This window comes from Heterodontus francisci, chromosome 7 (genome assembly GCF_036365525.1).
Source record: "Heterodontus francisci isolate sHetFra1 chromosome 7, sHetFra1.hap1, whole genome shotgun sequence".
Taxonomy (NCBI): Eukaryota; Metazoa; Chordata; class Chondrichthyes; order Heterodontiformes; family Heterodontidae; genus Heterodontus; species Heterodontus francisci.
This window is the reverse complement of record NC_090377.1, coordinates 76,450,641-76,477,768: the sequence shown is the minus strand read 5'-3', so window position 1 is coordinate 76,477,768 and position 27,128 is coordinate 76,450,641. Positions and strand designations below refer to the sequence as shown.

General features: G+C 43.7%; 1 protein-coding gene across 5 annotated transcripts in view; it reads left to right on the top strand.

Moving 5' to 3' along the window:
* Window positions 1-27,128, top strand: part of atf2 (activating transcription factor 2) — a 149,774-nt gene that overhangs the window by 32,389 nt on the left and 90,257 nt on the right. For all 5 annotated transcript variants that reach the window (XM_068035454.1, XM_068035455.1, XM_068035453.1 and 2 more), the window contains one exon: window positions 26,223-26,292. In XM_068035454.1, the coding sequence (XP_067891555.1) occupies window positions 26,245-26,292 (48 nt within the window). In that variant the 5' untranslated portion in view covers window positions 26,223-26,244. The remainder of the gene's footprint in view (window positions 1-26,222; window positions 26,293-27,128) is intronic.

Sequence of the window (27,128 nt, the reverse complement as noted above, 5' to 3'; positions counted from 1 at the left end):
CTGTGACTTTTCTAATATTTGTCAGTTCCGAAGAAGGGTCACTGACCCGAAACGTTAACTCTGCTTCTCTTTCCACAGATGCTGCCAGACCTGCTGAGTGAATCCAGCATTTCTTGTTTTTGTTCCTGTAATCTTGTGCCTACATGTGCACCCATTCAATCTTTTGAAAGAAAGACTAATAAACACTTCAGGAAGAAAAGGCCAAATCAAGCTATTTTATTTTACAAATAAAGGTGAAAGAATAGAGTAACATTTAGAGTAAATTCTGACACATTTCAATTTATTTCTTTAACACTTCTTATAACATACAAAATAACAAAGCTGTCCCCATTAGTTGATGAGATGCGCTTTTCTAACAAGAGAATTCTAAGAATTTAAATTGGAGACCATTTTCTTTCTAGGTCTGACTTCCTTACGAACAGTCCCAAAAAAGCTGATTATGTATTTCTTTGTTATAGAGTCATAGGGTCATTACAGCACAAAAAGAGGCCATTTGGCTCATCAAGTCCCTGCCAGTTCTCTTTTCAGCAATCCAATCAGTCCCGTTCCCCTGCTCTATCCCCGTAGCCCTGCAAATTTATTTACCTCAAGTGCCCATTCAATTTCCTTATGAAATCATCCAGCTCCTCTGCTTCCAGAACCCTCATAGGCAGCGAGTTCTAGGTCATTACCACTCGCTGCATAAAAAAATTCTTCCTCACATGCCCCTGTATCTCTTGGCCAAAAACCTTATATCTGTGTCCCCTATTTCTTGTACCATCAGCTAATGGGAACAGCTTTTCTTTATCTACCTTATCGAAACCTGTCATGATCATCTGCATCAGTATCAAATCTCCTGTCAATCTCCTTTGCTCCAAGGAGAACAACACCAGCTTCTACAACCTAAACTTGTAGCTAAAATCGCTCATCCCTGGAACCATTCTGGCAAATCTCCTCTGCACCCTCTCAAGGACTCTCACATTCTTCCTAAAGTGTGGTGACCAGAACTGGTGCAGTACTCTAGTTGTGGCCTAACCAGAGCTTTATAAAGGTTCAGCATAACTTCCCTGCTTTTCTACTCAATGCCTCTATTTATGAAGCCCAAAATCCCATATGCTTTCCCAACCACTCTCTCAATCTGTGCTGCCACCTTCAAAGATCTATGCACATGCACCCCCAGGTCCCTCTGTCCCTGTAAACTCTTTAGAACTGTGTCATTAAGTATATATTGCCTTTTCCTATCCCTTCTGCCAGAATGCATTACAAACATACAAATTCGGAGCAGGAGTAGATTATTCAGCCACTCGAGCCTGCTCTGCCATTCTATAAGATCATGGCTGATCTGTTTGTGGACTCAACTCCATTTTCCTGCCTAACCCCAATACCCTTTGACTCCCTTGTTTATCAAGAATCTGTCTACCTTTGCCTTAAAAACATTCAATGATCCTGCCTCCACTGCTCTCTGGAGAAGAGAGTTCCACAGACATATGACCCTCTGAGAGAAAAAAAATTCTCCTCAGCTCTGTCTGAAATGGAAGATCCCTTATTTTTAAACTGTGCCCCCTAGTTTTAGTCTCTCCCACAAAGGGAAACATCCTTTCAACATTCACCCAGTCAAGTCCCCTCAGGATCTTATATGTTTCAATAAGATCACCACTCATCCTTCTAAATACAGTGGATACAGATCCAACCTTTCTTCATAAGATAACCCTCTCATCCTAGGGATCAGTCGCGTGAACCTTCTCTGAACTGCTTCCAATGCAATTCTAATCTTTCTTAAGTAAGGAGGCCAGAACTGTACACAATACTCTAGATGTTGTGGTCTCACCAATGCCCTGTACCATTGTAGCAAAATATCTCTTACTTTTATATTCCATTCCCGTTGCAATAAATGACAACATTGCATTTGCCTTCTTAATCACTTGCTGTACCTGCATACTAACGTTTTGTGTTTCGTGTACTAGGACGCGCAGATCCCTCTGCATCTCAGAGTTCTGCATCTCTCTCCATTTAAATAATATGTTGCTTTTCTATTTTTCCAGCCAAAGTGGACAAGTTTTCACTTTCCCACTCTATACTCCCTCTGCCAAATCTTTGCCCACTCCCTTAATCTATCTATATCCCTTTGCAGACTCCTTAGGTTGGTCTTCACAACTTATTCTCCTACCTATCTTTGTGTCATCAGCAAATTTAGCAACCGTACGTTCTGTCCCTTCATCCAAGTCATGATGTAGATTGTAAATAGTTGAGGCCCCAGCACGGAACCTTGTAGCACTCCACTAGTTACAGCTTGCCAAGATGAAAACAACTCTCTGTTTCCTGTTATCCATGCTAATATGTTCCGCCCCTACACCATGGGCTCTTATTTTATTTAGTAACCTTTGATGTGGCACCTTGTCAAATGCCTTCTGGAAATCCAAGTACACCACATCCACAGGTTCCCCTTTATCCATGTTGCTTGTTACTTCCTCAAAGAACTCTAATAAGTTCGCCAAACATGATTTCACTTTCACATAACCATGTTGACTCTGCCTGATTGCATTGAGATTTTTTAAATGACCTGCTATAACCGTAATAATAGATTCCAGCATTTTCCCTATGGCAGATGTTAAGCTAACTGGCTTTCCTGATTTCTGTCTTTCTCATTTCTTGAATAGCAGAGTTACATTTGCTATTTTCCAATCTGATGGGACCTTTCCAGAATCTAGGGAATTTTTGGAAAATTAAAACCAATGCTTCCACTATCTCAGCAGCCACTTCTTTTAAGACCCTAGGATGAAGTCCATCAGGACCTGGGGACTTGTCAGCTTTTAGTTCTAATAATTTTCTCAGTACCCTTTCCCTGGTGATGGTAATTGATTTAAGTTCCTCCCTCCCTTCCAACTCATGATTCACAATTACTTCTGGGATGTTATTTGTGTCCTCTACAGTGAAGACAGATGCAAAAAATCTGTTCAATTCCTCCGCGATTTCCTCATTTTCCATTATTAACTCCCCAGACTCTCTCTCTAGTGGATCAACACACACTTTACTTACTCTTTTTCTTTTTAAATACCTGTAGAAACTCTTACTATCGTTTTTATATTTCTAGCTAGCTTTCTCTCGTACTTTAATTTCTCTCTCATTATTCTTTTAGTCATTCTTTGGTGTTTTTTATATTCTGTCCAATCATCAGACCTGCCACTACTCTTCACTGAATTGTACGCTTTTTCTTTCAATTTGATACTATCTTTAAATTCTTCAGTTAGCTACGGATGGTGCGTCCTTCCCCTAGAGAGTTTTTTTCTCGCTGGAATCTATCTTTGCTGAGTGTTATGAAATATCTCCTTAAATGTCTGCCACTGCATCTCTACTGACCTATCCCTTAACCTAATTTCCCAGTATACTTTAGCCAGCTCTGTCTTCAAACCCTCATAATTACCCTTATTTAAGTTTAAAACACTAGTCTTAGAATCACTTTTCTCACCCTTAAACTGAATCCGAAATTCAATCATGTTGTGATCACTGCTATTTAGAGGCGCCTTTACTATGAGGTAATTAATTAATCCTGTCTCTTTACACATTACCAGATCTCATACTTCTCTGTATTAAATACTATCTGCCATTCGTCTGCCCATTCTGCTAGCCTATCTACGTCCTGTTGCAGTCAATTGGTAATCATCCTCACTGTCTTTCACACCTCCAAGTTTGGTATCATTAGCAAATGTTGAAATTTTTCTCTGTATTCCAATATCTAAGTCATTAATATATATCAAAAAAAGCAGTGGTCCTAGCACTGAACCTTGGGGGACACCACTGTCTACCGTGAATTTAAATACCCAGCCACCATTATAGGATATGGAATTGTGTTTTCAGATCATTAGTCCAGGCCTCTGGATTGCTAGTCCAGTAATATAACCACAGTGCTCCTGCACACTCTTATTAAAACCACAACTGCCCAACGTTTTGTTTCCTGGTTGGACAGTAAGTCTGACCTCTGATCATCACTCCACTTCACAACTCTGGGGAGTGACCAACTACACCACCAATTAAAACAGCTACCACCTCTTAGATGAGGGATCCCTGTAACTACTTACTGCTATCCTCAAATGATTAGGCCATCCAAGCATAATAGCTGTGGATGTCCACTAGAATATTTAAATAAACTTGATCTATTATCTCAGATTGAAGTAGAATGTGGTTTAGACCTAGAAGATAAATAAATAGTGGATTTATCCTTATGTGAGTTCAACTGAAGTAGCTATTATCATCTACAATAATAATACTCTGTTATAATAAAAGCAAAATACTGCAGATGCTGGAAATCTGAAATAAAAACAGAAAGTGCTGGAAATACTCAGCAGGTCAGGCAGCCTCTATGGAGAGAGAAGCAGAGTTAACATTTCAGGTCTGTGACCTTTCATCAGAACTGCCAAAGGTTAGAAACGTATTATGTTTTAAGCAAGTGAAGTGTGGGGGGTGGGGAAGAGAACAAAAGGGAAGGTGTTTGATAGGGCAGAGGGCAGGAGAGATTAAATGACAAAGCTGTCCTGGGCCAAAGGCAAAGAGTGTCTTAATGCTTGTGGTGAAAGACAAAGCATTAATTCAGAAAGGGTGTTAAAAGCTGAATAATGAGAAGCTCTGTCTACATGAAAAACAGGCACATGGTTAAAAAATAAAATAAAATAAAAAATATATGCTCTGAAGTTATTGAACTCAGTGTTCAGTCCGCAAGGCTGTAAAGTGCCTAATCGAAAGATCAGGTGCTGCTCCTCGAGCTTGCGTCGATGTTCACTTGAACAGGCCAAAGACAGAAACGTTGGCATGAGAGCAGGGGGGTGTGTTTAAATGGCAAGCGAACGGAAGCTCGGTGTCATGCTTTCGGACTGAACGGAGGTGTTCCACAAAGTGGTCACCCAATCTGCGTTTGGTCTCCCCAATGTAGAGGCAACCGCATTGTGAGCAGCAAATACAGTATACTAAATTGAAGGAAGTACAAGTAAATTGCTGCTTCACCTAGAAGGAGTGTTTGGGGCCTTAGATGGTGAGGAGAGAGGAGGTAAAAGGGCAGATATTACACTTCCTGCGATTGCATGGGAATGTGCTGTGGGAAGGGGGCGAGGTATCAGGGGTGATGGAGGATGGACCAGGGTGTCCAGGAGGGAATGATCCCTTCGGAATGCTGACAGGGGAGGGGAAGGGAAGATGTGTTTTGTGGTGGCATATTGCTGGAGGTGACAGAAGTGGCGGAGGATGATCCTTTGGATGTGGAGGCTGGTGGGATGGAAGGTGAGGACAAGGGGAACCCTGTCGCGGTTTTGGGAGGGAGGGGAAGGGAGAGGGCAGAAGTGCAGGAAATGGGTTAGACGTGGATGAGGGTTCTGTCAACCACAGTGGGGGAGAATCCTCGGTTGAGGAAAAAGGAAGACATGTCAGAAGCGCTGTTGTGGAAGGTTGAATCATCGGAACAAATGTGTCTGTCAGGATTGCTTTGGTCACTTTAAGGTTGGGGGGGTGGTGTCTGTTGATGGATTATTTGATGGGCAGTGCTTGGTCTAGTTGGAGGATGTGGGATGCAAAGAGGATTGGAGCACATGATGCACGTGCAGCTGCCAATGGTTGGTGGCAGTGGGGTTGGGGTGTTGATGCAGACAAAAAACAGCGGATGGTAAGGGGGCTCCCGACAAAAAGGTTACCCTGGTTGGAGAGTTTGTTTCCATGAGGGATGAGATGGGATTGCCGGGAGGGATGGGGATGGCAACAGCGGGATGGGGATGGCATGGGAGGGATGAAAGGAATGGGATGGGGATGGCATGGAAAGGATGGAATGTCATGGGATGGGAATGGCATGCCAGGGTGGGGATGGCATGAGAGGGGTGGATGAGATGATGCAGTTGGTTAAATGTGACAAAATGGCGGGGACAATTATTTGATACAACTTATTATTCTTTGTGCTAAAAATGAAGATTCACTAGATTTGAGAAAAAGGTTTTAGAACAATTGTCAGGTGAATTAACAGAATACATCAGTGTTGATTCTGTAGATGAAGAAGATGGTAACAGTCTATACCCTCCAGAGTTTCTGCACAGTCTAACTCCAATGGGCATGTCACCGCACAAACTTAGACTCAAGGAAGGAGCAGTTATAATGTTGCTAAAAAAAACTTGAATCCTAAACAAAAAATTTGACCAGAATTTTATGCGGAGACCCCGCCCACCGGCTTAAAAGTTGGGGTCAAGCCTGTCTCCGCCGGGCCTGGAAGCCACACAGCAATTTTGTGTGGCCCAGGCCCTTAATTGGCCTCAGTTGGGACTTCTGCCCCTCGAAGGCAGGAAGTCCCGCCTCCAAGAGCTGCCGGCCAATCAGAGGGCCAGCAGCTCCTCAGTGCCAGCAGCGCCATTGGGATCAGTGGCCACTGCTGGGACTGCGCTCATCCAGAATAGCAAGAGGGACGCTGGCCCCGGAAAAGCTGAGTGGGGTTTCGGGCCTTGCTGGGACCGTTGGTTGGGCCCCAGACAGGGGATGAGGGTCCATCAAGCGGGCGAGGGGAGGTGCTGCAGTGGAGGTGGCTTGTGCTGCTGGGGGAGCCCTCCGTGGGGCACAGGGTGCCCAATAGGAAGGGGTTCCCCCAGCCCCCAGCCCACCAGGAGGCCGCAAGTTATTACCAGGCAGCCTCCTCAGTGGGTGCAGTGCTTTCAGAGTTTCTCAGAATGGCATGATATCATAGAAAATGTATTTCGCAGTGGTGGTGGGAGGAGGCCCTTAAGTGACAAATAATTGACCGCTTAAAGGCCTCAATTGGCCTTGGGCAGGCGGGCCTTTTGCCACCTCCCCTGCTGCTGGTAAAATGGCAGCAGGGGCGGATAGGCAACGAGAATGGCAGCCCCCCCTCCCACTTGATTTTACTCCTCCCCCGACCCCAGTCCGCTCCCAGGGGAGTGTAAAATTCTGGCCTTTGCCATGGAACAATATTGATTGGTAGTTAAGAAGCTGTTTTCTTCAATGATAGATGCTGATGTTATAACAGGAAGATTTCAAGGAAATAGAATAATATTGAGCCCTTCAGTTGTAAACTTGCTGTTTCAATTCAGGAGGAACCAGTTCCCAATTAGACTTTCACATTCTATGGTTGTAAGCAAGTCACAAGGCCAGATTCTTGGACAAAATTTGTATTTATATTCCTAGGCCTGTTTTAATGGACATCTTTAGCTTTTTCCAGAGAGATAAGTTTTGATTCTGTTTGGTGAAAGAATAACTAAAAATCATGTCTTTAAAGAATTGTTGCAATAAAGATAGTTTTAATATAAATTACACCAAAATCCTACTGTGGTCAAATAGTCAGAAATCCCCAAATTTCCACCACTTAAGACAGTGTTGAATGTCAGAAAGTTTCTCAGAATGGTATGATATTATAGAAAATGTATTAAATATTATGCCAATATTGCATTCCCTTTGATTGTAATTGCATGGTCTCCAGAGCACCACAGGAATCTGTTGATGTTGAAGACAAACCTGCATTCGTCACCTATACCAGTTACACTTTACAATTTGAATAACATTGATTTGGGTCCAGCAGCAGCACTGATTCAACAACAACACATATGTAAAGATTTGTTTTTGACATTTGCAAGCTCCAAACTCTGACAAGACATTGTGCAACTGAAAAGAGAACCCAGAATTTGGGTGACAAAAGACTTTGGAACCCACTTCGCAGAATTGTTATAGCACAGAAGGAGGCCATTCAGCCCATCTTGTCTGCACCGGCTCTCCGAATGGGCAATTCAGCTAATGCCATTCCCTCGCCTTCTCTCCGTAATCCTGCACATTCTTCCTTTTCAGATAACAGTCTAATTCCCTTTCGAATGCCTTGATTGAACCTGCCTTCACCACACACTCAGGCAGTGAATTCCAGATCCTAACCACTCGCTGCATGAAGAAGTTTTTCTTCATGTCACTTTTGCTTCTTTTGCCAATCACTTTAAATCTGTGCCATCTTGTTCTCAATCCTTTCACGAGTGGGAACAGTTTTTCCCTATCCACTTTGTCCATACCCCTCATGATTTTGAATACCTCTATCAAATCTCCTCTCCGCCTTCCCTTCTCCAAGGAAACAGTCCCAACTTCTCCAATCTATCTACGTAATTGGGGTTCTTCATCCCTGGAACCATTCTTGTGTATTTTTTCTGTCCAATGCCTTCACAGCTTTCCTAAAGTGCGGCGCCCAAAACTGGATGTGGTACTCCAGCTGAGGCCGAACTAGTGTCTTATACAAGTTTAACATAACCTCCTTGCTCTTGTACTCTATACCCCTATTAATAAAGCCCAGGATACTGTATACTTTATTAACCGCTCTCTCAATCTGTTATGCCAGCTTCAATCACTTATGTGGATATATGCCCAGGTCCCTCTGCTTTTGCACCCCCTTTAGAGTTGTACCTTTTATATTATATTGTTTCTCCATGTAATTCCTATCAAAATGAATGACTTGACATTGAGCTTCATCAGCCACTTGTCTGCCCATTCCACCAACTTGTCTATGTCCTTTTGAAGTTCTACACTATCCTCCTCACAGTTCACAATTGTTCCAAGTTTCGTATCATTCACAAATTGAAATTGTGCCCTATACACCGAGGTCTAGGTCATTAATATATATCAAGAAGAGCAAGGGTCCCAACACTGACCCCTGGGGAACTCCACCACAAACCTTCCACCAGCTCGAAGAACATCCATTAGCCACTACTCCTCTATTTCCTGTCACTCAGCCAATTTCATATTCATGTTGCTACTGTCCCTTTTATTCCATTAACTATAATTTTGTTCACAAGTCTGTTGTGCAGAACTATAGCAAATGCCTTTTGGAAGTCCATGTACACCATATCAACTGCATTGCCCTCATCACCCCTTTCTGTTACCTCTTCAAAATTCTCCAGCAAGTTAGTTAAGCATGATTTTCCCTTAACGAATCTGTGCTGGCTTTCCTTAATTAACAGACATTTATCCATGTGACTATTAATTTGGTTCCGAATTATTGTTTCTAGAAGTTTCCCCACCACTGAAATTAAACTGACAAGCATGTAGTTGCTGTGTTTATCTTTACATCCTTTTTTGAACAGTCCTCTGGCACCATCCCTGAGTCTAAGGAAGACTGGAAAATTATGGCCAGTGCCTCTGCAATTTCCACTCCCCTCAGTATCCTTGGATGCATTTCATCTAGCCCTGGTGCTTTATCAACTGAGTATAGGCAGCCTATCCAATACCTCCTCCTTACCGTATCTTTAGCTTCCCCTCAGTGAATGTCTGTTCACTACTCTCCAATTATAATGGCAAAGAAATCAACCAGACAGGTTTACTTAGATTTAAACAAGAAAGGTGTAACTTTATTAACCTTAAAAATATAGTCGGTTAAAACTACTAAAAATACACGACGCGACCATGCTAGCATGCATATGCGATAGAGACAGAAAAGGCGAAAGAATCCAGGGGAAAGGTTTGAAGCAGTAGCTGGAGTTCATTTACAGACTTTTGAGTTCGATTTAAAATCTTGCCATCTTGTTGGGGCCCAGTGCACTCTTTCAACCTTGTTTTGATGGTTTTCTGTTTTGTCATAGTTTCTTCCGTAGGTCCCTGTCTTTGCGTGAGAGGGAGAGAGCGCGACAGGAAGATGCTGTCTTCCTTCAAGTTCAGTTGCAGTCTGACCTCAGACTGTTCTGTGAACACAATTCAAACCAAACCTGGGCCAGCAGGCCAGTCATGTGACTAGCTCTTTTTTTCGGGGTAACCTGCTCGGCAAGATTTAGTGGATTCTTTCAATCTTAGTAGACATCCTCAGTAGGGGTCTGGAATGCTAGCCTTCACACACTCAATGTCTTTTGATCAAAATCCATTTGGGTAATTGAATCAGGGAGCAGTTCCATTGTCTTCTCCAGGCAACTGTCTCTTAGAATGCAAATGTTTCTAGCCACTGTCCTTTTAGAATTCAGGTGCAGCCATGTTTTCAATCCAGTCAAAGAGTAAAGTTAATGTTCCATATGATGAAATGAATATACCTCATTCTTGGCAGGTGTAGTTTTCATCACAGCCTGTAGAAGACTTTTGGTTCCCTTTTATATTCGCTGCCAGTCTCTTTTCATATGCTCTCTTTGCTTCTCTTATTTGCCTTTTCACTTCCCCTCTGAACCTTTTGTATTCAGCCTGGTTCTCCATTGTATTATCTACCTGACATCTGTCTTAAGCACACTTTGTCTTCATCTTCATCTCTATTTTGTCATCCAGGGAACTCTGGATTTATTTTCCCTACCATACTCCTTCATGGGAATATATCTTGACTGTGCCCTAACTATCACTTCTTTGAAGGTAGCTCATTCTTCAGCTACTGTTTTTCCTTCCAACCTTTGATTCCAGTTTATTTGGCCCAGTTCCATTCTTAACCCATTGAAGTAATTTTCTGCCAGTTAATTATTCTTACTTTAGATTGTTCTTTGGCTTTTTCCATAACCAACCTAAACTTTATGATACCATGATCACTGACCCCTAAATGTTCTCCCACTGATATTTGATCCATTTGGTGCACCTCATTCCCAAGAACCAGGTCCAGCAGTGCCTCCCCTCTCATTGTACTGGAAACATACTGCTGTAGAAAATTTTCCTGAACACACTCTCGGAACTCTTGCCTGTCTCTGCCCTTTACACAACTACTATCCCAGTCTATGTTTGGGTAATTAAAGTCTCCCATTAAAGCTACTGTATAATTCTTGCAGCTCTGTAATTTCCTTGCAAATTTGTTCCTCTTTACCCTTTCCACTAGTTGGTGACCTATAGACTACATTGAGGAATGTAATTGCACCTTTTTTGTTCCTTAGCTCTAGCCAAATAGATTCTGTCCTTGATCCCTCAGGGATATTCTCTCTCTCTCCAGTACTGCAATGCTCTCATAATCAATACCACCATTCCTCCCCCTTTTTTTCATTTTCTATCTTTCCTGAATACCTTGTATCCAGGAATATTTAACACCCAGTCCTGCCCTCCTTTGAGCCAGATCTCTGTTATAGCTACAACATCATTTTTCCACCTGTCAATCTGTGCCTGTAACTCACCAATCTTATTAATAACACTCCATGCATTCACATACATGCACATTACCCTGATTTAGACTTTATTACTTTCTCCCTTACTCTGACCCCACCTAATAACTTACTATTCTCTACTCTAATGCTATCTATCTCTCCCACCATTCATTGCACCTTGATATTCCTCTCTAATATTTCCTCTTGGTTCCCACACTGCTGCCAAGTTAGTTTAAACCCTCCCCAATAGCACTAGCAAATCGCCCCACAAGGAAATTTGTTCCAGCTCTGTTCGGGTGGAACCCGTCCAGCCTGTACCTTGTCCAGAACTGGTCCCATTGTCCCAGGAATCTAAAGCCCTTCCTCCTGCACCATCTTTCCAGCCACACATTCATCTGCACTATCCTCCTATTTCTATACCCACTTGCGTGTGGTAGTGGGAGTTATCTAGAGATTACTACTTTTGAGGTCCTGCTTGCTAATTTCTTACCTAGCTCACTAAAGTCTTTCTGCAGGATCACCATCCCTCTTTCTGCCTATATCATTGGTACCATTGGTCCTTTGATAGAACTCAATTTCTTTTCCAAATGGGTAGGATATTCCAATAATAGAAAAGCAAAATACTGTGGATGCAGGAAATCTGAAATAAAAACAGAGAATGTTGGAAATACTCAACAGGTCTGGTAGCATCTGTGGAGAGGGAAATATATCTAATATTTCAGGTTGATGACGTTTTGTCAGAACTGGAAAAGTTAAAGATTTAACATGTTTTAAGCAACCACAGAGGGAGGGAAAAGGGATGGAGGAGAAAGGACAAAAGAGAGGGTCTGTGATAGGGTGGCGGCAGGAGAGATTAAATGACAAAAGGGATGATGGTGCAGGACAAAGTGAGATAGTAATGGAACAAGTAACAAAAGATGGGTCTAGAGGAGGTATCAATGGGAAAAGCAAAATCACCACCAACATCTGCCTTTCAAAAGCAAAACAAGGGCAGAGATTATGATCTGAAATTGTTGAACTCGGTGTTGAGTTTGGATGGTGAGAAAGTGCCTAATTGAAAGATGAGGTGTTGTTCTTCGAGCTTATGTTGAGCTTCATCACAACAGTGAAGGACGCCGAGGTCAGAGCGGGAGCAAGGTGGAGATTTAAAATAACCTCAGGGCCACACTTGCAGACTGAATGGAGGTGTTCCACAAAGCGGTCACCCAATCTGCATTTGGTCTCCCTAATGTAGAGGAGACTGCATCATGAGCAAGAAGTACAGTATGGTAAGTACCGCTTGTTGGACTTGCATGCTTACCTTCAGCGACTGGTGTACGAGAACACCCAGGTCTCGTTGCATATTCCCCTCTCTCAGTTTATAGCCGTTCAGATAATAATCTGTCTTCCTGTTTTTTCTACCAAAGTGGATAAACTCACATTTATCCACATTATACTGCATCTGCCATGCATTTGTCCACTCAGTCAACATCCAAATCACCCTGAAGCCTCTCTGCATCCTCCTCACCACTCACCCTCCCACCCAGTTTTGTGTCATCTGCAAATTTGGAGATATTACATTTAGTTCCCTCATCTAAACCATTAATATATATTGTGAATAGCTGGGGTCCTAGCACCGATCCCTGCAGTACCCCACTAGTCACTGCCTGCCATTCAGAAAAAGACCCGTTTATTCCTACTCTTTGTTTTCTGTCTGCCAACCAATTTTCTATCCATCGCAATACACTACCCCCAATCCCATGTGCTTTAATTTTACACGCTAATCTCTTACGTGGGACTTTGTCGAAAGCCTTCTGAAAGTCCAAATAATCCACATTCACGGGCTCCCCCTCATCAACTCTACTAGTTACATTCTCGAAGAATGCTAGTAGATTTGTCAAGCATGATTTCCCTTTTGTAAATCCATGCTGACTCTGTCCGATTCTGCCACTGTTCTCCAAGTGCTCTGCTATAGAATCTTTGATAATGGACTCTAGAATTGTCCCCACAACCGACGTCAGGCTGACTGGTCTATAATTCCCTGTTTTCTCTCTACCTCCCTTTTTAAATAGTGGGGTTACATTAGCTACCCTCCAATTTGTAGGTACTGTTCCAGAGTCTATGGAATCTTGGAAGATGACCACCAATGCATCCACTATTTCTAGGGCCACTTCCTTAAGTACTGTGGGAGATTATCAGGCCCTGGGGATTTATCGGCCTTCAATCCCATCAATTTCCCCAACACCATTTCTCTACTAATACTGATTTCCTTCAGTTCCTCCGTCACACTAAATCCTGTGTTCCCCAACATTTCTAGTATGGTATTTGTGTCCTCCTTTGTGAAGACAGAACCAAAGTATGTATTTAGTTTATCAGCCATATCTTTATTCCCCATAATAAATTCCCCTGTTTCTGACTGTAAGGGACCTACACCTCTTCAGTACCTCTGTGGCACCACTAATTGGTGAACCACAGTCCACTCCTGGCTCTCAGGTCTCCGAGGAGAGCTCCACGTCCTCATTAGTACCTCATTTTTTAAATAGTAGCAGTCAGCGACTCCCTCTGCTTCAATTTCAGACTGGTCAGCATGTGCTAACCCTCTCAATACTGGGTCGGCTCACTGAGCCTCAGCTAGGGAAGATTCATTTAACTCATTCTCTGGGTCTTCTAACTTTCCCAAGAAAGTCTCAGACAGACAGACCTCATGGTCATCTGCCTGCACTGCTAATTCAGTCTCCTCTGGGGGAGCTGGTTTGGTTTGGCCTGATTCACTACACATTCAGCGAAACTGCAGGGCACTATCTCCTGCCACTGCCCTGTCTCTCTGACCTCCTGCGGCCTCTCTTTCACTACTGGGAGGGTTACCACCTTCGCCCCGGCCAGATCATTACCTAGGAGCAGGTCAACCCCGTCCACAGGCAAACTAAGGACAAACCCTATAGTCACTGGTCCCGAAACTATGTTGCACTCCAAGTGCACCTGAAGTAAAGGTACAGGCGTACGCCTGGGAAAAGCAAAATCACCACCAACATCTGCCTTCCAAAAGCAAAACAAGGGCAGAGATTATGATCTGAAATTGTTGAACTCGGTGTTGAGTTTGGATGGCTATAAAGTGCCGAATTGAAAGATGAGGTGTTGTTCCTCGAGCTTATGTTGAGCTTCATCACAACAGTGAAGGACGCCGAGGTCAGAGCGGGAGCAAGGTGGAGATTTAAAATGACAGGTGACTGGAAGCTCTGGGTCACGCTTGCAGATCAAATGGAGGTGTTCCACAAAGCGGTCACCCAATCTGCATTTGGTCTCCCTAATGTAGAGGAGACTGCATCATGAGCAACAAGTACAGTTGAAAAAAGTACAAGTAAATTGCTGTTGTACTTGGCAGGAGGGTTTGGGGCTTTGAATGTTGAGATGGGAGGAGGTAAAAGGGCAGGTGTTGTATTTCCTGCGCTCGCATGGGAAAGTGCCCTGGAAAGGGGAGAGGATGTTAGGGGTAATTGAGGAGTAGACCAAGATATCGCAGAGGAAATGTTCCCATCAGAATGCTTAAAGGGGAGGGGATGAACCTATCTGTTTGCATTGCATTCATTATTTACTTTGGTTTTACTTGCAACTTAAATGTATTGTTGTGGCACTAAAACGGTTAAACTGTCACTGCCAAGTTTTCTTTGAAAAGTTTTTCTCTAGGTTATCCCAGTTGCTATCAGCTTCCCAAATGAAAATAGTACTCGTGTTGCAGAGGCTGGCCCAGAAATTTGGGAACACCCATTTTGTGCCCGTGGAAGGCATGGATTACTTTCTCTGTGCTTGAATGGTGTGATCTGAGGTTTGCCAGATGTTGGGCTTCAGGCCTCACTATAATAGAGCTGGCGTGGCATCAGAGCCCGCTGGTATAGTGCAGTGCAACAACAAGTTGCTGCTCGTTTCATAGTGGCCCTCACGTAAATGGACCAGATCAGATACTGGGGATTGAGTACAATGGTGGGGAGGGGAGCAGTGGTGGCAAGTAGTTACTTTAATGTAGGCTCAGGAGGCGCATTCCTGTTCTGCCTGGCTCCACATTCAAGTAAGTTAATTAATACCTTGGTTGGGACCAGCAGGCGATCCTGAGTCTTAGTTTCCTTGAGTGCAGCCATCGCTGCGCCAGCTGCCTCAGGGCAAACCAATCTTGGAAAAGGGGCCCCAAACAGATGTTAAGCCCAATACTAACATATGCAAAGTGCCTAAAATCTATTTCAAGTTGGGAAGACAAATGCCAATATATCATCTCTCCTGGCATGAAGTGCAGCTCTGATCTGTCACCCCTGTGCTCTCTGACCTACATTGCCTTCTGGTCAAGCAACATCTTGATTTTAATATTCTCATCCTTGTTTTCAAATCCCTCCATGGCCTTGCCCCTCCCTATCTCTGCAATCTCCTTCAGCCCCGTAATCCTGCGAGATATCAGCACTCTTCTAATTCTGGCCTCTTGAGCATCCCTGATTTTAATCGCTTCATCCTTTGGTGGACGTGTCTTCAATTGCCTCGGCCCTAAGCTCTGGAATTCCCTCCCTACACCTCCGTACCTCATTTTCCCCCTTTAAAACACTCCTTAAAACCTACCTCTTTGCCCAAGCTTTTGGTCATCTCATTAGGCCGGATTTTCAAAACCCGCTGGAGGCAGGAACGGCTGTGAGCGCTATTTGAACCTCATGTTCTCGGAGGTCGGCACTGGGTCCCACTGCCTCCGGAACACGATGCTATTTTTAAAGTGTAGCCGGCAGGGAGAGAACAGCTCGGGCGCCCATGTCCAATTAATTGCCTGTTGTTCTCTCTAAAGAGCTCATTAACAGGCTTGTCAGCTTCAGGGAACAATTTTTAAAGACTAGGAATGGGGAAGACGCCATGGAAGGAATACAACAGGGTTGTGAAGATGTGAACAGTGTGGAGGGCCGTGAGGGCTATGGGAAGAGCTGATTAAAATAAAGCAGAGGCAGCAAATGAAGCTCAGCTGCTTCAGGTGTACCTCAGTGCGGCTATTGCTACAACTAGAAGAGTTGAATATCTCAATGGTGAGAACAACCACAACAAGAGCTTCCTCTGTGTGTGCTCTCAATTTCCTGGCAGCTGCCATGACTCCTTCATCCTCCGCCAGTCCAGGCTGCCTTGGTCCTTCACTCCATCCCCAAAGTGCATGGCTGGCTCCAAGGGGACAAGGGAAATCTCTTGAAAAGATCGCTACTGCCCCAGACGGAAGCAAAGAGGTGAAAAAACCAGTGCCACCTGCTCAGCAGGCCAATCATTAAGCAGGCCATCAGGTTTTTGAAGATGCAATTTTGGTGCCTAAATAGGTCAGATGGTATCCTCCAAAGCCCTCCTGGAAGGGTCTCGGTCATTGTGGTTGTCTGCTACGCCCTCCATAACCTGGTCCTCCACAGATGTGTGGACCTCGAGGACAGTGAGGCCCTGGAAGGAGACAGCTCATCAGGGGAGGAGCAGGAGGTAAGAGAGGAGGAGAAAGAGGGGGCCAAGAGGGATAACACTTGTCAGGTGAGGAGGGGTCGAAGGGCTCCCATCTTGTCCCTTTCCTTGTTTGACTGCAACAGGGTTTTTTTTAAAGTGGATATGCTTGCCAATTCAGTGAGTGTTTAACTATTTACATGCTATGATCATAAAAGAACCAATCGGACAGGTTTTCTTGAGTTGAACAAAGAAAACGTTTGGCTTTATTATACTTAAACCGATCTAAGTAAAATAATAAACTATGCTCCAACGTTCAAACACACACACGCATTCGAGGTTCACATACACACACAAATAGGTTACAGAGTGGGGAAGGATAGATGGGTCGGATTAGAGTCCAGAACAATAAAAAGGGGTATACAGTCTGTGGAGTTTGGTGGTTCGGCTGACTTCCAGCTGAACTCGGTGGTTCTGAGGCTTCCGGCTTTCAGGTGAAGCCAGCAGATTCTGGGTGGTCCTGGAGACAGCGGTGCAGATGGTTTCCTTCATGGGGTCTTTGTCTGCAGCACTGATTGGCCCAGGTTGTTACAGTCAGCAGGCAGGGTTCAAAACTTGCAAGATGGACTGAAGAGAGAAAGCGGGACCCCACTTGAGTCTTCTCTGGTCAGTGTCTAGTTGCTTGGTCTGGTTTGCAGAGAGAGAAAAAACAGCTTAAACATACAGATGGTGGGGCTTGTCACATGACTGTCACGCAGTGTGTATTTCCTCTTACAACTTAATCAGTTCATGTCTTGGAATTCTCTCAAACAGGGTCCCATTGTTCAAGTGATTGCCTTTGAGTGGCTCGCCTCCACCAGTTTAATGCCCCAAGTGACCGCCTTTAATGTCTTGTTAATGGGGACAGGGCAGGTAGTTCACTCAAAATTCCTAGCTCATTGTTCTGACTGTGGACTGAGCAGATACTACATCTCCACCTTGATGCATTGGAATGTAGGGTATTTTGATGCAAATTGCAGTGGCCATTTTAGCTGCTAGCAGTCACCTTTTATCTGTTCCTTTTTTAAAATTTAATTCAGGTTTCTAGCTGGTGAAATAAAAAATGATCATCCAGCATAGCATGCTTTCGTGACACACTGAACAGGGAGGTGCCCTGTTGCACCATGAGGTGGCCTCCTGCCACCCTCTGGGAAGAGGACCTTCCTCCTCTCCCTCATGGTCTCCAGCATTAACTCCAGGTGATCATCGATGAAGTGAGGATCTGCCCTGCCCCTACTGCAGACCTCCAGCTCCCCTGTGATGTCTCGCTTCCCTCTGGTGCTGTGGAAGGCAGATCTTTCCCTCAGGACAGCCAGCAGTCTCAACGATAGCCATTGTGGAAGCCCTACACTTCATCTGACCCATTGCCATTTTCAATCCCACTGGCTTTAAGATGACAGGAAACCTGTCTCCCCACCAATTAAGGCTTTCCCACTTGAAAATTGCAATCTGAATCAGCTTCCCAGAGGTGGCAAGTTTCAGATCAGAAACCAGACCAGGCTCCTGTTTCCCACCTCCACTTTGGAAATCCGGTCCATTGTGTCTTTATGTAGTTCTGTGATGCTCCTGTGAATCACCTTGGGATGTTTTATTATGTTAAAGACACTATATAAATATAAGTTGTTGTTGGTGATAACAAAAGTCAGGGTTGCCACATGTGGCATCACTATCATTTTGGCTCTGGCCTACGTTGACTCTGATGGCAACCTTGATTGTTTGATTCACTTTCTCAGTTTGGTTTAACTCAGGATCATAAGACAGCACTCTATTGTTTCATTGCTAGTACCTCTGTTGTCTCTTTGAATGCTACATTTGTAATGATGTATCTCAGCCAGCTACCAGAGCTACCAGGTGTAAGTATTTCCTGTACCAACCTTAGCTGTTGTGTTGCATAATGTGGAATATCATGTGCCGGCACATGTCTGCTTTCGACCTCTCTTCAGCAGCACCCACTCACTCAATCTATCTCAGAGTTGTCCTGGTCCACAAATCCATCTCATCCTTCACCTCATCTGGCGCATTAACAAAAGCTTTTTTCTTCCTTTCAGGTGTGAAGGATTGCAAACTTCCAACAACTCATGGATACCAATGCACTTCCAGATTCTTCTTCACTTTCCTCTGACCTCATATCTTCTAATCTCACCCCTTGCTGTTTTTTTTAGTAAGCCCTCAGAACTTTTCTGACCCCAAAAGATCAGTTCTCAACAAAGGCCTGAACTTCATCCCCTTGTAGCTCCACTTCAATGAATTTTGAGCTCAACACGATGCTGGGATCCTCTTCCATCGCCTTCATCTCCGTGTCCACTTCTTTGGCCAGGAATCCTCCCCTGCGCAGTAGACCCTTTCTCCTGTCTTCAGAATTTTTGTTCCACTTGGACCCCTTTCTCTGGCTTTTTACCCTCTCTAGATCTTTTCATTACGAACTGCTGGCATGTCCTCCACCATTTCAATTTCTCTACTCCCTTCACACACTAACTCTGAACTTGCAGAAATCCGTTCTCTCAGGTCCTTCTCTGACATTTTCATCAAACCTGCTGACAAGGGTTACGCTATATGCATTTGGTAACCAACCTCTTCCTTGCTAAGGCTAAACGGCAACTCTCTGATACCTCCTCCTACCTCTCCCAGCCCATGACCCCACCACCAAACATCAAGCCATTGTTTCCAAGACTGTCACTGACCTCATCTTCTCTGGAGATCTTCCCTCTTCGGCCTCCAACCTCATTGCCCCCCAACCCTGCATAGCCTGCTTCTACCTCCTTCCCAAGATCTTCCAGTGTACACAATATTTCAAAAAGACTGATAGAATGGCAAAAGAGGAGGGGTAGCCCGGATAATAAAGGATGACATAAGGACAGTAGTGAGAAAGTACCTTGGTTCAGAAGATTATGAAGTAGAATCAGTATGGGTGGTGATTAGAAATAGCAAGAGTCTAGCAAGAGCTAGTGTGAGTAGTTTATAGGCCCCCTAACAGTAGTTATACCGTTGGACTGAGCATTAAACAAGAAATTATTGGAGCTTGTAACAAAGGCAATGTAATAATTGTGGGGGATGTTAATCTTTATATAGACTGGACCAATCAAATTGGCAAGGGTGGTCTAGAAGATGAGTTTGTGGAAAGTTTTCATGACAGTTTCCTGGAGCAATACATTGTGGAGCCAACTAGGGATAAAACTATTTTAGATCTAATATTGTATAATGAGGTAGGATTAATTAGTAATCTTATCGTAAAAGATCCACTGGGAAATTGTGATCATAATACAATTGAATTCCATGTTAATTTTGAAAGTGACATGCTCCAATCACAAACAAGAATCTTAAACTTAAAGCCAATTACATAGGTATGAGGCTGAGGTTGATTGGGTAAGTAGATTAAAAGATATGGCAGTAAATAAACAGTGGAAAACATTTAAAGAAACAATTGAAAATGTTCAACAAAAATGTGTTCCATTAAACAATAACAACTCAGCAAGAAAGATCCATCCGTGGCTTACTCAGAAAGTTAAGGATAGTATTAGATTAAAAGAAGAAGCTTCTAATGTTGCAAAGAATAGTAACAAGTCTGAGGATTCGGAGTGTTTTAGAAACCAGCAATGGGCCACCAAAAAAGTTGATACAAAGGGAAAAAATAGATACGACAGTAAACTAGCTAGGAATATTAAAACAGATTTTTTTTTTTTTATTCGTTCATGGGATGTGGGCATCGCTGGCTAGGTCAGCATTTATTACCCATCCCTAATTGCCCTTGAACTGAGTGGCTTGATAAACCATCTCAGAGGGCATTTAAGATTCAACCACATAGCTGTGGATCTGGAGTCACATGTAGGCCAGACCAGGTAAGGATGACAGATTTCCTTCCCTAAAGGATATTAGTGAACCAGATGGGTTTTTATAACAATCGACAGTGGTTTCACGGTCACCATTAGACTAGCTTTAATTCCAGATTTTATTAATTGAATTCAAATTTCACCATCTGCTGTGGTGGGATGTGAACCCATGTCCCTAGAACACTAGCCTAGGCCTCTGGGCTACTAGTCCAGTGATATTACCACTACGCCACTGTCTCCCATTGTAAGAGCTTTTACAAGTATATAAAAAGGAAGAGAGTAGTGTCACACTCACGGAGTAAACAGTGATCAAATATAAAATGAACTGGAGGAATTATGAAATAAAATCGACTGTTGAACTGAACTACCAAAAAACGACACATTTGTACTACAGGCAAGATGGAATAGAGGTCAGGTGACCTCTCCTGTACTGTCAATAAAGATGTTTGTCTGTTGAAGACGAAACCCGTAATTCACGTCTGAATTAGCTTTGGAGAAAACGCATTGGGTGGAATTTTATGCTGGCGGCAGGGGTCTCAACGCTGAAGGAAATCAACGCCAAGATTTCTGTGTTGTCTCTTTTCCGGAAGGCCTGCTGAATTTAGTGCCAATCAGGCACTTAACTGGATAGCAGCGGGCCTTCCAGAATTAGGATCCTGTCACCAGAAATCCCAATCTTGCAGAGCTGCCAGCCGATCAGAGGCTGGTAGCTGCAGCGCCACTGCAGAGGTGGTGGCTGCTGCTGTAGCTGAGACTGAGGGGTAGTGCTGGAACTAGGTTTAAGGTAGGTCAGGGTGGGAGGGGGTCTCGCGAGGTGGGGTCGTGGGGGAGGGGTTCAGCAGCAAGGCCAGGGGGTGGCCCTCAGTGGGCCCCCCCACTTCCCGATGCTGGGTCCCTCGTTCAGGCACTGTGCCTTTGAACGAGGGACCCCCCCCCCCCCACCGCCCAGAGCCGGAAAGGAGCCCGCATGGTTTTTCGGCTGTGCTTCCCATGCGGAAACAGGACCACCCGCCGCATGGGTAATTGAGGCTGTGGCAGGAAGACACTCTTGATTGACGGTTAATTACCCAGCTAAGGAACTCAATTCATGGGGGGGTGGGAAGGCCGTTCACAGGCCTTCCTGCCGCACACTAACTGTAAACCGTGGCGCGGAGTCAACTCCCCCTTGGCCCCTTTATTCCCTTCACCCACTTGATCCTGGCTGTCACGTGGGACTAAGTTCTCTTAATTCAGGCTCAGGCTGGGTGTTTGGGATATCGGGGTTACAGGAGAGCCACCCTCCACCTAATCCCCTGGCTACAGTTAATGTCTTAGTACAAAGAGGAGGAAACTCAGTCCTTTCTTTAACTATCAATTTACTTTATTCACATTGTTGTACAATGTAAGAATAAGGCTTGTACACTTGGTTAGACCAAAGTATGCAACTCAAACTGGGTTATACAGTTAATAACAAAGCTAACTAGAATCGAAAAGCACACACACTAGGTTCCTCTGACCTTTCCCTGATCTAGTTACAGAAAACAAAGGATAATACCCAAAAAAGGGGAGAGCTGACGCTGGCCAGGCGTTCCGTTCTCTCTCTCTTTTACGGCGTCGCTGCATTGCTCACGCAGGGTCTTCCCCTTCCGCGATGGTTGGCCTCCGGAGTTTCTCGCTGGCTCTATGCCTGAGATTCTCCATACATTCTCTTTCTTATCTCTTCGAGCTGTGCTGTTTCTTTCCGGTTGGTTTAGGCCTGCTCACCTCGTTCATATCCTCTCCTTATTGGCCCAGGCCCAAAGACCCCGGTATCACACCGTGTCCAAATAAGGCTCTATTCCTGTGATCTCTCCCTTGTCTTGTCACATAAAATAATTAGGTCAAACTGGTTTTTACGAGCACAGGCCAGTGTCTGAGCTCAGGTTACTTTAGTTCATGAACTATCCAGCAGTTTGTAACAGATTCTGTACTTCTCGCAGCCCCTGGCCAACATTAACTTAGCAGAGGCAGAATGGTGGCGGCAACCCCCCCTCCCCGGCCACCATCCCACCCAATTTTATGCTCATCCCACCTCCAAACCTAATGGGGGGAGAACATAAAATTCCACCCATTGAAATGGAAAACAGTCCATTCCCTGCTAATAACTCCTATTTGCAGGAACGGAGCTAACAAAGACATTTGCAGACCGACTGACTCTGAAGTCGAGGCAAAAATAATAGGTGTGAAATAATACCTAGCTATCAAAATGGACCACATTCAGATGCCATCGTGTAACAATCATTCCCATAACCTGGAACATTGTATGAATCACCCTAGGGGAGAGAGCCCTTCGTCACCTGACCAACGCCCCACTCTGACAAGTTTTTACCAGAAAAGGTATCTCTCTGGAGAGAGAGAGAGAGGCAGAACAGCAAGAGAAAGCCTTTTCCAGCCAGAAGAGCCGTGAGACAGTTCCAGCTAAGTAGGAGCCCTGTTAATAACATCTTTTAACTCCTGCAGCAGAGAAATTGCAAGTTGACTTTGGCATTCCCCATCTGCGAAAGTGAACCAGGATTTCCTCCATTGACTTCAGATTGAGGCTTAACCACAAAGAGCCTGCAACACTTCATCATTTTCAAGACAACGAACGTTCAGGCCTGCATCACTGAAAGGCTTCCTCCTGAAAAACTTCTAAAGGCTTTTTAAAGCAATAAACTCTTTTACAATTGGACTCTAATTGCATACTACCTCTCTACTCTCTGTCTTTTCTTGTGTGTGTGGGTGTGTGCATGCATGAGTGGGTGAAGTTGCGAATATTCTTTGGTTATTGTGAAATAAAATAAATATTTATCTTTTAACCTACATGAAGACACACAGCTTGTCCATTTATTTGACTGTTAAAATACTCAGAGACAGAAAGATTACTTTTAAAACACTATCTGCAGTTACTTGAGCGGTGAAATTGGAAGTCACCACACCACTTCCCACTACTCCATAACAGTAGCTACAGTAAACGTTGATCCCTTAGAAGCAAAGACAGGAGAAATTATGGGGAATATGGAAATGGCAGAGACATTGAACAAATATTTTGTGTCTTTTTTAACAATAGAAGACACAAGTTGCATACCAGAAATAGAGGGTAATCAAGGGGCTAAAAGGAGTGAGGAAATTAAGGTAATTAATATCAGTAGCGAATAAGTGTTGGAGAAACTTAAGCAACTACAATCTGACAAATCCCCAGAAACTGATAGCCTCCATCCTAAAAGAGGTAGCTGCAGAGATAGTGGTTATGCTGGCTATAATTTTCCAAAATTCCCTGGATTCTGGAACAGTCCCAGCAGATTACAAGTTAGCAAATGTAACACCGCTATTCAAGAAAGGAGGGAGAAAGAAAACAGGCAGCTACAAGCCAGTTAGCCTAACATCAGTTGTCAGGAAACTGCTGGAATCTATCATTAAGGAAGTCTTAACAATGCACTTAGAAAATCATAGTGTGATCAGGCAAAGCCAACGTGGTTTTACGAAAGAAGACAAATTTGACAAATTTATTAGCGTTTTTTTGAGGATATAACTAGGAGGGTAGAAGAAGGGGAACCAGTAAATGTAGTATACCTGGATTTCCAAAAGGCATTTGATAAGGTGCCACACAAAAGGTTAATACACAAGCTAAGGGCTCATGGAGTTGGAGGTAATATATTTGCATGGATAGAGGATTGGTTAACAGACAGGAAGCAAAGAGTAGGCACAAATGGGGCATTTTAAAGTTGGCAGGCTGTGGCTAGTGGAGTGCTGCAAGGATCAGTGCTGGGCCCTCAGCTATTTACAATCGATTTTAATGTCTTAGACAAAGAGACAGCGAGTAATGTGTCAAAATTTGCTGATGATACAAAAGTAGGTGGAAATGCAAGCTGTGAGGCGGACACAGAGCAGCGGTAAAGAGATATAGACAGGTTAAGTGAGTGAGCAACAAGATGGCAGATGGAGTATTAAGTGGGGAAATGTGAGGTTATTGGCTTCGGTCATAAGAATAGAAGAGCAGAATATTTTTTAAAATGCATGCAACTTGTAAATGTCGATGTTCAGAGAGACTTGGGTGTGATTGTACAAGGGACACAGAAAGTTAGCATGCAGGTACAGCAAACAATTAGGAAAGCAAATGGCATGTTGGCCTTTATTGCAAGGGGATTGGAGCACCAGAATAAAGAAGTCTTTCTACAGTTGTGCAGGGCTTTGGTGAAACCACAGCTTTGTGCAGTTTTGGTCTCCATATTTAAGGAAGGATATACTTGCATTGGAGGCAGTACAGCAAAGGTTCACTAGATTGGTCCCTGGGGTATGAGGGCTGTCCTATGATGAGATGCTGAGTAAATTGGGCTGATATTCTCTGGAGTTTAGAAGAATGAGAAGTGATCTCACTGAAACATACAAGATTCTAAAGGGGCTTGACAGTGCAGACACTGAGCGGTTGTTTCCACTGACTGGGGAATCTAAAACACGGAAGTACAGTCTCAGGATAAGGGGCTGATCGTTTAGGACTGAGATGAGGAGAAAGTTCTTCACTCAAAGGTTTGTGAATCTTTGGAATTCTCTACCCCAGAGGGTAATGGATGCTCCATCGTTGAATACATTTAAGGCTGAGATAGACAGATTTTTGGTCTCTCAGGGAATCAAGGGATATGGGGAGCAGGCAGGAAAGTGGAGTTGAAGTTGAAGATCATCCATGATCATATTGAATGGTGGGGCAGGCTCGATGGGCCATATGGTCTACTGCTCCTATTTCTTATGTTCATCTTATGTACAAACAGGACTGCCCTGGTAGACTCATATTTTCAGCCTGTTCTTGCTGCACAGAACTGATTTCTTTCTATCTTGACTATTTTTTTCTCCCCTTATGCGGTCTCTTCCCACTTACATCCACTACTCTACTGACACCCTCCGCCACTTTAACAGTTTCCAGTTTCTTGGCCCTAACTGTTTCATGCTCACGATGGACGTTCATTCCCTCTATATCTCCATCCCTCACCAGGACAATCTGAGAGCTCTCCATTTCTTCCTTGAATGGAAGCCAAACCAGTCCCCTTCCTCCTCCATCTGATCGAACTTGTTCCCACATTGAACAACTTTTCTTTTAACTCCACTGACTTCTCCTTATGGGTCCTAGCCATGCCTGCCTTTTGATGAAATACGTGGAACATTCTTTCTTCCAGTCCTATTTAGGTCCCTTCCCTCACCTCTTTTTCCAGTGCATTGACAACTTTATCAGTGTCGTTTTCTGTTTTCACCCCAAACTGGAAAATTTCATCAGCCTTGCTTCGAATTTCCACCCTTACCTCACCTTTATATTGTCCGTCTCTGCCTCTTCCCTGCCCATCCTCGACTTCAGTGTCTTCATTTCTGGGGACAGGCTTTCGACCAATATCCACCATAAGTCAGTGACTTCCACAGCTACCTTGACTACGCTTCTCACCATCCCGCTTCCAGTAACGACTCTATTCCATTCTCCCAGTTTCTCCGTCCCCATCATATCTGTTTAGACAATGAAACCTTTTGTACAATGCTTAAATAATTCTAAGAATTTAACCAACCACTCCTTCATACCTAAATCAAACAGGAAAACAGGTGCTCAAGAATAATCAATGCTTTTTCCTCAATGGTTGCCAGTTTGTGGAATAATAGGTTAGGCTAAGATGTATATTTATGATAAAAACAATTTTGATTTGAGCAATACACTGGGTTAAAATACTGCTTTTTCATTCCTGAATGGCTAGTTTCAAATCTAGTGTAGATTGGAATGAAGGTGTCCTTTCTTTGTGAGCCCTAAGGCCCTTCTGCAGTTTTGATCTGCTTCCTCATTTGGTCTGAATCAGCAGCACAAAAGTGTCCATGACTGGACGTTAATTAGATTGAGAAGTTTTCCTTGGATTGTGTTTGTTTAAAAAGGTGTATTTAATTGTTGTTACAGGTGAAGCAAGGACCTACTGAACATGAGTGATGACAAACCTTTTGTTTGTACTGCTCCTGGTTGTGGCCAGGTAATACAACATTTTTTCTTGAATTCCATTTTAGTGTACAATTGTATATTTAAGTGTGTGGATGAACTTGCCAAGTGTAAAAGTAGTTTGGCGATGTATTTTACTCCCACGTTCATAGTACTATATTAAATAGGACACTACAGGGCAAAAATGGTGACGTTTTCCTTTTGGTGCAGAGCCTCGTTAAATATCTTTGAGAACCTGCTCAATTGGGGCTCTCATATTGTAGCCTAATCTACGACTCTTGCAAGTGCTGGCAATGAGCCTTATGGTTTCTACCTATATGTGTTATAACAAAAGAGTTTACAATTAATAAGTTGGAACTAGGAACTAGAATCCTGGAGACTCTGTCCCTAACAGCACTGTGGGTGTACCTGCACCAGATGGACTGCAGTTGTTCAAGAAGGCAGCTCGCCACCACCTTCTCAAAGGCAATTAGGGATGGGTAACAAATTCCTGGTCTTGCCAGCAACTCCCACAACCTATGAAATTATTTTTTTTTAAAAGGTTAAAACATAGCTTTTCCATATTTGAGACCTAGTTTTGAATGCAACCCAAACAGTTGTGATAGAAATCTTTGCTCTCTGATTGCAAAGGTACTGGGGGAAGTAATGTTTGGTTTGTCTTGTCCAGTTTCTAATTAACTAAATTTCAGCCCACAAACCACCAGAATTTTAAACTAATTGGTGCTTTAATTGTGTCAGTCGTGGCTCAGTTGGTAGATCTTTCACCTCTGAGCCAGATGGTTGTCAGTTCAAGTCCCACTCCAGAAACTGAGCACAACAATCTAGGCTGACACTCCAGTGTAGCACTGAGAGATGCTGTCTCTCGGCTGA